Genomic DNA, 14,497 nt, shown 5'->3' with positions numbered 1-14,497 from the left:
AAAGTCAGTAAATAAAGTCCAAGAAAACTGTACTTTCATATCACATCAAAGTAAAACCTAGAAAATTATTGAAGTCAAATCCTGTATAAGAAAAGAGACAGCCCAAGAGTCTTCCCATTAACTATAAAAGTCTTCTACACATCTCTCCTACACAGAGAAAATTTAAACAACAGTCTATTTTAAAATCAAGAAAAGGTTTAAGAAATAGGCATAAGTGAACATAATCCCCAATCAGAAAAATGCTGAACTGAGCAGACAGAGCTCAGCACAGAATGAGAATAAAAAACGGCACTTAACGAATGACTACTAGGCCAGAAAGCACAGAAGGGGTCTAGAAAACAACATGGATAAAATATATTTAAAAAGACATACAAAAAACATGAGACAATGAAATACTAAAGACAGGTGAATAGACTGCAATGTACAAACAATGGAAAAATCTAAGTGAGGAAATAAAAGTAATACTAAGTCACATAATTTATTAAAGACTTCCCCAAGATCAGGACTGGAGAGATGGCTCAGTTGTTAAGAGCACACTGGCTACTCTGCAGAAGATCAGTATTCTATTTCTAGCAGCATGTTGCATCGCACAGCCATTTGTAACTATAGTCTCAGGGTCTCCAGCGCCCTCTGCTGGCCACTTCAGGCACTAGGCATGCACCTGGTGCACATACACACATGCAGGCAAAATAATACCCAGAATCAAAAAGTATCATTTCCCTGAAATAAGCCCAAACATAACCAAAAGGATATACAGAAAATACAAAATTATCAAGCAAAATGATGACGACTAAATCTAGTAAAAACTATTAAAAGGGAGAAGGAAAAGGAATTAGCTCAAAGGGAGGAAGGAGAAAGAAGAAAGGTAAGAAAGAACCTGTGAGTATCTAGAGCAGTGATTCTCATCCTTCCTAATGCTGTCACCTTTTAATACAGCTCCTCAGGTCGTGGTGATCGCCAGCCATACAATTATTTTATTGCTACTTCGTAACCATAATTTTACCACTGTTATAAGTTGTAATATGTACATATGTAATATGTAATATCTTATATACAGGATATCTGATACAGGCCCCCCAATGGGGTCTCGACCCACAGGTTGAGAAGCAGTGCTCTAGTTAGTGGAAGGGCTCTGGAAGATGAGCAAGGTGTGTCCTTGTTACACCCTACAGCAGCTCTGCATGCTTGACACAGTAAGACGCCAGCACCTTCAAGCAGGGGGGGATGAGTAAGAGGTTTCAAGTCCAGCTGACAGACTCCCAGAAGGACAGGCCCAGACATACAGACATACTGTTATCAGCACTCAAGGACTTTGGGAGAAGTATTTCCATGAGTCTGTTCAAAGGGCACTAACTATAAATTGAAGGACACTGATATAAAAATTCTGGGGAATATTACTTGCAAGTGTCTTAATGGTTTAAAGGGAATGTGTGAAGAACTTCTCAATAACTATGTTAGGTACAATGGGATTGTCATTCTGAGTCTGCTTATATATAATGAAGAATAAGGCAAGTGGATGATTATGGAACATTCTAATGATAACATCTCCATAACGGAAACAAGTGGGATTTTAAATGTATAAGGAGACACAGACATAAAACAGAACTTAAACAAGCAAATGCCACAGTCTGATTTTTTGCGTCAGAGGGATTTACATGTGCTCCCAGGCTATTTCATCTTCAACTTTCTATATAAATAATTGAGTGCATGCACACACACGCACACACACACACACACACACACACACACACACACACACACTAGTTTATAGCTTTCTGATTCTATCTACAAAAGAAACCTAACATAACGAGCAACCTAGCAGCAACAAGCATCCTGAGTGCCCAGGCAGTAAACACTGCCTTATGGGAAAAACTGTGGCTGCTCAGAGAACAGTCGCTTCTTGCTTGGAGGGCACGAAATGTTGCAGAATGTCTGGAGTTGCTGCTGTGTAGTACATGCCAGAAGACTCATAAGCAATCTGAGGTTCCACCTGGCTAAAAATAGTACCACTGGAGCTTTCATGTGAAAAATAATGACAACAGATTGAAATTCAAATATATTTAAATGCACAAATTTTTTAATAATATTAAGAAACAAGAGAGCACTTTCAGAGCATCGCAGCCAATCAACACACCTTCTTGACAAAGGTTAAATACATGGCCGGGTTTAGGTGCTGGTTTAGATTCCCCTTGGCAGTGTATCATGCTTGATCAAACAGCAGGTGGGAAATTTCCCATTAAAAGCTTCTCCAGCAGGAACTTAGGGATGATTCAACTAAAATGGCATGGCCCATAATGAAGTAATGCACAGAAAGAGTTTAATCTTTTTTAATAAAAAAGAATCACTTTATTGTAACGAACTCAAATAAACTCATGATATAGCTAGTTTAGCTGTGCCAGCGCTTGTCAACCTGTGGATCATGACCCCTATGGCGGAGAGTCGAATGACCCTTTCCCAAGGCAATCAGAAAACAGATATTGCATTAAGATTCATCATAGTAGCCAAATTATAGTTATGAAGTAGCAACAAGAATACTTTTATGGTTGGGGGTCATCACAACATGAGGAACTGTGTTCACAGCATCAGGAAGATAGAGAACCACTGATCTAGACATTACATGTCAACAGCTGCTAATATCTAAGAAATACCAGCAGCCATTGTGTGTTTGGTGGCGAAAGGATACATTTTACAGCTTTTCCAAGGGGATAGGATGTGACTCTGACCTCACCTCTGGCTAGCAGGAAAGGCAGGGTAGGAAGCACTTTACCACGAGTTTTCAGTCACCGGCATGCAGCTGTGGTTAACCAGGTGCAATGCCACACTTAAAGAACATTATTAAACAGCAAGAGGCATGGAGAATACGCCTTTGTATTTTAAGTATTTAAAGGAAATGCCTACTCCCTCAGAGAACAAGATTAAACCTGGCAAAACTGTAATAATATTCAGCCATAAGTAAAAATGAAATCATGAAATTTTCAGGAAAATAGATGGACTTAAAACTATATTAATCAAGATCACCTATATGCAGAATGAAAAAAATCCATGTTTTCTCTGAAATGCAAAATGTAGCCTATACATGAATGTATGTATACAAGAATATATGTAAGCAGGTGTGTGTGTGTGTGTGTGTGAGAGAGAGAGAGAGAGAGAGAGAGAGAGAGAGAGAGAGAGAGAGAGAGAGAGAGAGATGACACTTGGAAAGAGACAGCAGAGAAGTTATTATGGTGTGGCAAGGAAGGACAGAAAGCAGGTAAAAAGCACATAAATTGTGAAAGAGGCTATAAAGCCATTTCTTTCTAGTTTCTGCTCCTTCATAGATTTTTCATGAGGTGGGTAAGTGAATAAAAACATATTAACACTGGAAGTGTAAAACCATCGGTTTTAAAATGGCCATCTTAGCTATACAGAAATTCAATGAGATATTGGAGTGTGAGACAAGGCGAGTGCTTCAGTGACAGACTCAAACTAGCTATATCATGATTTAACTTGTGTTCATTATAATAAACTGATTCTTTTTTATTAAAAAAAGAATAAATCCTTTCTGTCTATGGGCACAAGCTGGAGTGATGAACTGCAAAAAGCAAGAAATATTAGCACAAAAATCATCACAGAGGTTAACCTCAGCAAAAATAAAGTGTGGAGATTATACTAGGACCCAAGGCCATGTGGAGTAGCATGCAGATTCTTTTTCCTGACTTGTGTGTGTGAAGTGGGTGTGAAGACACCAGGGTGAGAAGATGCCAGGGTGTGAAGACGCCAGGGTGTGAAGACTCCAGGGTGTGAAGACTCCAGGGTATGAAGACGCCAGGGTGTAAAGATGCTAGGCAATGCATTTGTATCCCATCCCAAGTCCAACCACTCAGTACAACAAGGCTTCCATGTGACAAGAGTAGGAGGTAGGACTTAGGACTTCAAGAGGGCGGATTCTTCAAGAATAGTATTGATGCCCTTTTATATAAAGAAAAAAAAAGATAGCCTTATTCTCCCCACCATGTGGGGAACCAGTGGGGGAGACAGCCTCATTGGGAACCAAACTACCAGGCACCATGATATCCATCATCCATAGCTGTCGGAAATACATGTTTGCTGATCAAGCCATCTAGTCTATGCTGAGTCTGTTTTTGCTTTGTTTTATTTTTAGCAGCCCACCTGGAACCTTTTCTCATTAAGTTCACATTTGTTGTGTTGAAACACACACACACACACACATACACACACACACACACACTCACACATGCATGCATGCATGCATACATTTATTTTTAAGGAAAGCAGTCAGACAAAGCACCCGTCCAGGCCCCTTACCTGTGCCTTAGCCAACTTCTTTTCCAGGAGGTCTCGTTCCCGCTCTGTTTGTTGTAGACGTTTATTCAGCTCTGCTATGTCTCCCTTGAGTGACGCCAGGGCTGCCAAGTGGAGCTGTGGGGGCAGAAGAAAGGGACCCACTGTCAGACAGGTTCATTTCTTCCCTTTCTTCCTGTGCTTAGCATAGCCAGGTAACCGAAAAGGTAATACTTCCAGGAATGGGAGTGCAGTGATCTCAGGAACAGCAGACATGAGTTAAGGTGTTACACAAGACCTTAACTGGTTATTCGGTCACTAGATGGTCACTCTACACATAATGGGAAACGCCATTCATCTGAGGGGTGGAACTGGAATTAGATGACAAATTCAGGGTAGGGAGTATAGCTAGTCTAAGTGCTTTTACTGTGTTACTTGGCTGACAGCGACAGCTGGAATGGGGCTGCCTGATTCAACACAAAGGACAAGGTCTGCAGCCTGAGCAGGAGGCTGAGGCAGTAGGATTGCAAGTTTGAGGTCAGCCTGAACTACATAGGGGAATCCTGTCAAAAACAAAACCAAACCCCACAAATTAATTAAAACAGAAGAAAAAAAGCTACAGGTACAATAGACTATAGCAGCCCTATTTATAATAGCCAGAAGCTGGAAAGAACTCAGGTATCCCTCAACGGAAGAATGGATGCAAAAAATGTGGTATATATACACAATGGAGTACTATTCAGCCATTAGAAACAATGAATTCATGAAATTCTTAGACAAATGGATGGAGCTGGAGAACATCATACTAAGTGAGGTAACCAGTCACAAAAGATCAATCATGGTATGCACTCACTAATAAGTGGCTATTAGCCTAGAAAATTGGAATACTCAAAACATAATCCACATATCAAATGAGGTACAAGAAGAATGGAGGAGTGGCCCCTGGTTCTGGAAAGACTCAGTGTAGCAATATAAGGCAAAACCAGAACAGGGAAGTGTGAAGGGGTGGGTGGGAGAACAGGGGGAGGGAAGAGGACTTATGGGACTTTCTGGGAGGGGGGGCTAGAAAAGGGGAAAATCATTTGAAATGTAAATAAAAAATATATCGAATAAAAATATATCAAATTAAAAAAAGAAAACATGAAGTTAGATAGCTATGGAGGTGAAGAGTTAGGAGAAATGGGGGAGTTGGAAGAATATGATCAAAATATATTGTATGAAAAATGTAATAAAAAATAGACCTTTTAAAAACAGAAAAAAAAAAAAGAAAAAGAAAGGGAGAGCTGGTTTTATTATTCGGCTCTTCCAGTGAGCCTGTTGATTTTCTTGCTACCTACTCCTTCCTCTCCAGAGAGCCTCGACTGCCTGAGTATGTGCTTTAAACCAATAGTCTCTTACTGAGGAACACAGTCAGACTTCTGATGTCACGCTGTGCTCCAGAGAGCAAGCCCGCATCCACCCAGACCACACCTCCCAGCCATCTCGATCAGGTTAGTAAAAGCCAGAACGAAAGTTCTTTAGGAGATTTTAAGAGGGGAGACATGGCAAATGCTACGATCAGAATCTGAACTCTCCATTCTGAACACAGGATTTGGCTGCATAGGCTCCTGCTCCTGCTTCTGCTCCGGATTCTGACTCTCCAGGCCAGAGATGGGAAAACTACAACACACAATCAACACACCCACCTCTGCTCCCGCTTCAGAAGCAACACCCAGAAGCCTTTGCCTGCCCAGGCACTGCAGACACCTGCTTTCCCCTTGGAAGCCTGGGTATCCCAGGCGAATCACCCCTCCCTCTTCCACTGCTGTGTAGCTAGAAATGGAATCATAGCAAATTCTTCCTCTCCTCCGCATTTTGTAGCTTCCCCCCAGGACTTAGTGAGAGTTGAGAACAGATATGCTCACTGAGGACGGCATTGCCTGGCAGTGCACAGTTCTTCTCTCAAGATCACCTGCACTTCAGTTTTTAGAAAGCCAGGCTTTCTGCGCCCTGCTTGGCTGTGTCAGAGGTGGGCAGCAACTTCAAAGAGTTTACGTTCCTTAGACTCCAACAGCAGTGTGACTAACTTAATTGCACACAGGCCACAAACAAACAGATCAATCGCTGATTTGAAACTAGGAATGCTTGAAATTTAAAAAGGAAATGCCAAGCAATCTGGTGGTATTTGCGTCTGGTGTAGGGCGAGGGCCCCTCTGAAAAGGTCACTCCGCCTTTCAGATACAAGGTTTATGTGGTAGTTTCTTAACACAAATACCACTTCGTTCCCACTATACAACCGTTTTGAGATTTGTTTTGAGTTTGACGAAGAGAAAGATTGAGTCCCTTCAGTGTCTGGGGTTGTTGCCCATGTCTCTGTCCCCCAGCATCAACACTGGTGTGTTATCTGATCATGTGGTACTTGGAGAATATATACCACCTAATCCCTGGTGAGGATTATCAAACACACTGACGCCTGACACATGTTTTAAGAGACACAGGTGTAGACAGGAGGGCCCCAACTGAGAGCCTGGTCTGCTTCCTCCCTATCTCACTCTCTTACATCTGCAGGGCTCAGGAGGAAGAAAATGCAAAGCCAGCATAGAATACTACTGACCTTCCTGACAATGTCAAGAACTGTGTCACACAGGGAGACACACCAAGTAGCTAACTCCAGAATAGGATCCTACTCTTGGGGGGGGGGACTGATGGGCTGGGTGCCCAAATACTCTTCTTGGCCCCTTGGCTCTCTGGACCACAGCATGTACACAGGTCAGACACATGCCTCGCCAGATGGAAGATGGGTCCCAAAGAGTTTTCTGAATTTGATGGTAGCCTCTACAGACAGATATGAAAGAACAGGTACTTACGCATGGTTTCTACGTGCTGAGATCTATCTGTGGGCCTCCAAGTTAACAAATATTTGTGCTTGTTGCAGGATTTTTCATATCTAATCATATGGGCAGTGGAAAGCCTGTGACTGGACAGGAAAGGGGAGGCGGAGCTAGGAGTTGGGAGTGACAGAGGTCGCAGGAGGAGAGGAGAAAGAACCAAGATGGCTTTGGATGCAGACTTGTGTGACATCTACTAGCTAAAATAGCTAAGTTTTTATAAGGTTAGAAATACGGGAATAAAGCTTTTATCGTTATCCATAAGCTATTGGCATCTTGTAAATTGTGGTATTACTGATAGATAAATCTGACTGGATAATTAAGCGTTAAGAGTCTTGATTCTACCAGGTAATTAGATGGTGAAGAGGCAGATCGAAGGGGGTAGGGGGTGTTGCGTGGTAGCGAGAGGAAATCGGGGGTCCCCTGCCAGAGAGATGGCTAACAGAGGGATCACAGAGTGAGATGGTCCAGTGGAGGCCCTATAGCCCCACAGGGCTGGAGGAGAGTTTGTGGGCTTAAGAGATCAGCAGCTCCAGAGAGTTGGCACTGGCAGGGGTGCAGGAGTGTGGTCGGAACCCAGGGAGAGTTGGCACGTTGACTTTTTTTTTCTTTCCCACAATGTGTGCTGGACATTAACTTTGTGACCTCATGTGCTTCATGCACTGGAGTGATCTGAAGACAAGGAGAGCAACGGTAGACTCTCTGATGCTCAGCTGTGCACTCAGCTGCAAATGGAGTCACTTTCTTAAGGCCTCACACAGCACCGGACACCACAAGCACGGCATAGCAGCCTGCTCTCCCACACAACACCGTCATGTCATGATGGTGACATGATAATGGACTTTTTTTTAATGGATAAAAAGCTTACTTAAAAGAATTTTTCATGCATCATAAGAGAAATGACATGTACCCAAACTATATACTGGAAGGGACCTTCTAGTGGATCTCTTGTGGGCTTCAGGTGGCTCTAATTTGTTTTCAGTACTATTAATCCAATGACTATTTTGTAAAGGGAATTATTCTTTTGTATTAAGGAAACAACAGACAGCCAGGTAAGAGCATGATAACTAAATAGACTTGTTTTTCTTTCTGTCTCAGTCCACATTCCCACCCCCGGACCTTTAGATAGAAAGAAAGCAGAATCAAATGTGTTCATTGTTACCCATTTCTCAGCAGAGGCTGAGAGGACAGGACAGCCAACAGGGGTCCCCTACCTGCCCCCCCCCCCACTGCCACGTGCAGTCCTCTCTGCCAGACCCCTTTAAAGTTTACAGTGACAGAGAGGCTTCTCAGGTTAGCTCCTTCATAGGCCACACAGATGAGCTTCTACCTGGTGGCAGTGCAGGCAACAGCCTACTGCTGGATTCTGCCGCTTACCTAGGCTTGGAAGTCAAGCTTCTTAGTTCTCTGTGAAATTTAACATTTTTATTTAGTTTATCACCATCATCATTTTACATGTGCCTGTGCATGTGTGCACAGGTGAGTGCATACCATGGCACATATGCACACAAGATCAGAGGGAAACCTTCAGCATTTGCTCTTTTCTTTCCACTGCGGTGCCTGGGGTTTGAACGTGAGTTTTAGGTTTGTGTAGCAAGCACTTTTTACCTGCTGGGCCAGCTAATAGTCCAGCCTGCGAAATGTTCGCAGGAAGCCTATGCACAGCCAACATGGAACCTTGTCGCTGTCTGTATACGTTTGGGTTTAGGGCACATATTCTCATGTATGTAGAGATAAAAAGCTGCAAATTCTCTAGGCTATTTCTGGGCTGGCTTCACTCTGTCTGTGCTGTGCGAACCGAAATGCAACTACACCACCTGGACACTTGGCTGTTAGGTAACTGTTAAGCTAGGTAGTTGTTACCGTTGGACAGTTTGTTCCCCACATAGGACTAACCATATGGGACGAGCTAGCTTAACCTCTGACAGCTAAGGTGTCCGGCCTGAGGGCCCAAGGGAGGGCTGAGCTGACAGACTCTCCTGGAGGTTTCTCCACACTAAGTGGATGAGAGTAGCCCCTTACATTATCAGCCAGGAGACACTGGGCCTCATACTCTGAGATGGCCCTGGAATCCATCAGCCCTACAGTGTGATGAGCAGCCTCTGGGGACCCTTACCTCTATTCTGCTATTACCAGCAATAAAACTGCAAACACAAACCTGTTCTGTCGAGCCAACCCTGCATCCTCTGATAATACCGCATCATGATCATCAGCATCCAGCCCTTGTGACTAGTCCATTTGGCTCTGCCTCTGACGCCTGGCTCATCTTTCTGGGACGTGGGGCTTTGAACAACCTAGTCATCAAAGGGCCAATGGCTCCAGCAGCACAGTAGAGATTGAAGACTGTCATGTGCAGCATCTCCTTTCAGTATGGGTTCCACTAGCTAGCTCCCACCATAGGCTGTGCTGGTCTACATGCCCTGTCGGGGTAAGCTTATCCAGGGTATACTTTGAGGGTGCCATTTCCCTTCCTGTGCCTGCTAGGATCAGGAGGTGATTGTGGAACCCATGTCATTCACTATCAGTGTGCCTCTGCTTCTGTCCTACTGTGGGATAAAGGAATTTCTATAGTGTCTTCACTCTACCCCCCGATCCTCCCTTTAATGACACACATTTTGAGCTTACGTCTTAGGGAAGGTGATGGGCAGACTTCCGGAGCAGGGAGTGGAAAGAGCTCTCCAGTGGCATCGATGAGGCACTAAGCTCAGTGTGGGATCCAGGGAGTCTCCTTGTCTTCTAATGCTCTTGTTTTAAGTACTGGCAGATGGGTTTGTAGTGTCATGTCTCTAAGACTCCTCTGGGCTTCAACGTGGCAGCACAAACACCTTGCATGTCCACTACCACTGACTATAGCGAATGACCGCACGTGTCCCAGCTGTCCTTGCAGGGAGCCTGGAGGAGTGCACAGGAAAGCAGCTTTATTCCTATACCCCCTCCTAGACCGTCCACACTGCAGGACTGCAGGGGCTCGCATTCAGACACACAAAGAGCATAGTTCTTGATACAAGGGCAGTGCTCCCAGCCAGATGGATACAGCAGGCCTGGGTGGAGGCTTCCTATTTGCTGCTAGGACTCCAGCTAGGGGCACCTGCTGTGTAGTATTTTGAGAAAGGCTGCTCAGTCCTGAAACTTAAAACTCATTAAGCATCATCTACAAGATTGCACACTGCATGCAAATCACTTCCTGCTGCCCTTGGTCAACTCTGAAAGCAGTAGATTGTTTTTGTTTTTTTGGTTTTTTTTTTTTTTTTTTTTTTTTTTTTTTTTTTTTTTTTTTTGCTTTTCCATTTCTCTGCCAGTTCCCTTGACAGGCCCATGGCCTCTGAGTTACTTGTAGAACCTCGGCTAAAAGTCAGTTCTCAGAAATCCCTTTCTGAGAAGGAAGTATAGAAGGACCAGAATAAGAGTGTGTTACACAGATGACGGTGGCAAGACACCTTTCCAAGGTCTGGGTACTACTTGTGAAGGTAGGAACACCAGTGTCCCCAGATCCCTTATAAAACCACATTTCCCTACAAACAGCTATGCCTCTTCCACACTAGCTGTTTTGTTTATTTTGGCCATAAGATATTGAATTATAAAAACATCTGATCAGTAAGGTATTTATATCTATATTTTTAAATGTATTCTAGCTATAACTATTAAATATTAGCAACAGTATTCTCCACTAAATAAATTTTGTCTTGTTTTCTTTTCATAAGGACACAAAATTAAGTGGTATTCAAAGAGTTTTAGGAACACATTCAGACAAAATGATGCTGCAATAGACAGGCAGTCCCTGCTTACATTTCAAGGTGGCTGTGCCCTAATGACACATCATGGAGTGGATAAGGATACAGCAATTAAGCCCAGCTAATCAGGGAACATGAATATTTCAGTACACACTAAATACGAATGAGATCCCTGGGGCAGAAGCCCCCGCAGAGAATCACACGAACATGAGTAACAGAGCTTCTCGACAAGGACTGCATTGTTCATAAATTTTTATATTGATCCAATTTAGCAGGTATTGAATTCCGCATTCTAGAGAAAACCAAGTAGTTTTAATGGCACGACAGTCAATAAAGTCCACAGATCAGAATAGGCCCGTGTAATTTTACGGTGATGGCTGAAGCACTCTGAAGGACTCTGGTTTTTTTGTGGAAGGAAAACAATGTCTTTTGTTGGGGAAAGCAGGTGAAGGTTCAGAGAACATGTGTTTGCACATCAGCACACACACTCACAAACACACACAGGGCTTCACGTGTCACTCAAGGTATATTCTTCCAGACTTTCAATTAAAGTGCAGGGCCAGATGTTATGTTGATTACTCAAGAGTTCAGGACAATTATTTCTAAATGTATTTCCAGCTTCTTAAAGATACCTTAATGCGCATTATTTCATTTCAATAAAATACTTGTCAAAGGCTTGCAGCCAGGACACGCCCCTATTCCAGTCAAGGTTCAGGCAAGCCCTGGCTGGCTTGACTTCCCTGAAGCATGTGGACGGATGGGACATTGCCAGGATCCTTGCTATAGCTAATTCAAAGCCTCTGACCAGAGCAGAGGAGACTTCAACTCTACTCCTAGCTGGCTCTTGAATAGCCTTGCTGATAGCTTCAGAGAAAGTGAGCGGACAGAGAAGAAGAAAGGATTAGGATCTAAATACTCTCTCTTTGCAAAGGACCCTAACCTAGTATCATCGAACCCTGGAGCACCTTGATCTCAGAACAGGAAGAATGTTGGAAAGAGCGGAGTGCAGGCAACTAAGGAGGGCAGCAGGATAATGGACAAAGTTATACAAAACTCCATCCTTGGGCAACATATCTGAAGCCTCACTCTACTTATCTGTAAATGGGTACAATGCCGATGTGATGCATGCACAGCTCTAAAGATAGAACCCAATGCTGAAGGTACAGTTCTGGACCACAAAGCCAGCTGCCAGTTAGCTGCATGGCTGTGACCACTGTGGTCATGGTGATCATGTGACTTCCTTTTTATCTCCTAAAAGGTGTCGATAAAATTGGACTTTGAAGGCACTATAGTAGGTCATTCTCCTGTCTCCCACTTTACACAATCCCTAGTTAAGCAACCAAATTGACTCTCCTCCACAGGGCGACCTAGATCACACTAATCATAGTCATCTACACTTTGCCTTTCAACACATGCCATTGAATCACAAGCTCCCTGTCCCACTGGGTGGGCAGGGAGTCAGGAAGGCACAGCACAGCACAGCACAAGAATCCTTGAGAGCCTGGGAAGAGTCACTGCCCCACCACACCTAGTCCACACCCCACTTCCTGCCTTCTCCTGTCCTTCGAGGGGAGATGCTCAAAACATACACACCAACCTCAAAAGGAGCTACCACATACAGCATGCCAAAGACAAAAGAGAAATGAAGAGTGTATTGTAATCCAGGACACAATGGTCTGTTCATGACAGTGAAGACAAAGGGTGAGATGAAAACCTGTAACACACACTGGGGGGGGGGGCATGAGGTCGACACACATAACACACACACACACACACACACACACACTACTATAAACACATATACCCAATAATTTGGTGATTATTATTTCCTATAGGAATGAGACATTCCTCTGATTCTTCAGACCATCTCCACCTCTGAGAGACAAGTTTTCCCTTTTATTACTTTTTATTTCTTTTTCACAGCATTTGATGGTATCTGGCGTGGATTTGGTTCTGTTTTTGGCTTGGGTGAATGATTTTACCATGAGGGTTTTGTAGTGGCAGAAATATCAGGAGTCTTGGAACCAGTCAGTAGACAAGACAATGTTTATTGAATGACTAAATTAAGACAAAATTAAAACCCAAAGGAAAGAGCATACATTCTCCTTACTCATACTACCTACAGATCATATAATCTATACAAAAGCTGACAGGTTATTTTTTTTAATACACTAACTATAGCTTGAATGAAACAGAGTGGTTAATATAGAATACCTTTTTGCCTAAAATATCTACTTGCAAGTCGGCCGTAAGTGCAGGCAACCTTCCCAGAATGCCTCTGCAAGGTGTTCTGGCCGCTTTTTCATGTCCTTCTCTCTGACCCCATGAACATGGTTACTTTCCTTGTCCCTACTTACTAAGCATTCTGGGGTGTATACATAAGCCTATATGTTACCACTGCCCTCTACACAGTGTGTCCAGGAAGGTAAAACTCCTCTAGGAAGCTCTTATGTTCTCTCTTTGATGAGAGGCTATCATGCAGGTAAAGTCAGCCTGAAGTCTACAGCCAAGCAAATGCTGTTCTACCTGGACGGAGTCTGCTCTTGCGAGTGAGCCGTGCACCCACCAAAGCAGGTATCCCCCTCCCCCATCTGCCAGCGCTGGTCTAGCCAAGGCCTGTGTGCTTCTCACTCCCTTGCCAAATCCCAAAGCTGTCAGAGCTGCAGCTCAGTGTAAGCGAGCCACAGAAGCCTGTGGTTTATGTCCGGCTAGACAGCATTCCAGCCCCTTTCCTTGAGGAGCGCGTCTCCCTTGAAGCCAGCCTGTCCTCCCACTTTGTGTCTAGAAACCATAACACAGCAACAATTTGGACAGGCATGCAACAGCTCAGCAATATTTTAACACACAGCATGGACCCTCCCTTTTCTCCTCCACTTACATTTTATCATTTACAGCCTTGCCAGTGCATGCTCTTATGAAATGATTTTCTTCTTTGGTTCCTTCCTCTTAGTACCCAGGCCAACTCTGAAGTTAATAGAGTAGGCATTGCAGCCAACTTCACTGCCTATAGGTGAGACAGCAAAAAACACCGAGAAGATTCCTAAATCGTTACTCTTCTTCTGGGAAGGTACTACTCAACACCCTGAGAAGAAACAAAGTAACAAGAGTCTACTGGGGAAGACGCGGGAAAGAAACGCTGGGTTGGGCATTCAGTTGTTTCTGACTTTACTGAGGAAGGGGAAGCCCTGCATTCTAGCCAAGAACACGCAACAAATTCAAACAAGAACAAATGCAAACAAGCTTCTTCCAGACCCATCGTCCACCTTGGTGATAGAGCCTCGTACAAGATGCTAGGCCCTCGAATTGTTTTTGAATAGGCTCACTTGCTGTCTGAAATTCCCCTGTAGTCAAAAGCAAAGGCTCAAGGGAGGGCTATATGTTTTCTGAGGCTCATGAAGCCAGCCTGATCATTAGAGAAAACCTGCCACAGCAAAAGATGTCCATCTAGTCCCTGGTCCCTCTGCCATGTCTACCCTGCCTAGTCTTACCTTCTTGCAGACACAGCACTAGAATGCAAACACAAGGGATCTCTAAAGTTGCTTCCGTTTGTTCACTGAGGGCAGGAAAAAAAAGAATTAAAGCATTCGAGACTATTCTAGACTGTTTAGAAATAGAGCA

At 43.7% G+C, this 14,497-nt stretch overlaps 1 protein-coding gene across 2 annotated transcripts in view; it reads right to left on the bottom strand.

Annotated features, from left to right (window-relative positions):
* Mcc (MCC regulator of WNT signaling pathway) overlaps window positions 1-14,497 on the bottom strand; it is a 231,444-nt gene that overhangs the window by 101,330 nt on the left and 115,617 nt on the right. For both annotated transcript variants that reach the window (XM_052155938.1, XM_052155939.1), the window contains exon 2: window positions 4,306-4,419. In XM_052155938.1, the coding sequence (XP_052011898.1) occupies window positions 4,306-4,419 (114 nt within the window). The remainder of the gene's footprint in view (window positions 1-4,305; window positions 4,420-14,497) is intronic.

Source organism: Apodemus sylvaticus, chromosome 13 (genome assembly GCF_947179515.1).
Source record: "Apodemus sylvaticus chromosome 13, mApoSyl1.1, whole genome shotgun sequence".
NCBI lineage: Eukaryota > Metazoa > Chordata > Mammalia > Rodentia > Muridae > Apodemus > Apodemus sylvaticus.
Note: the sequence above shows the minus strand (reverse complement) of the source record. Positions and strands in the feature narration are given on the sequence as shown.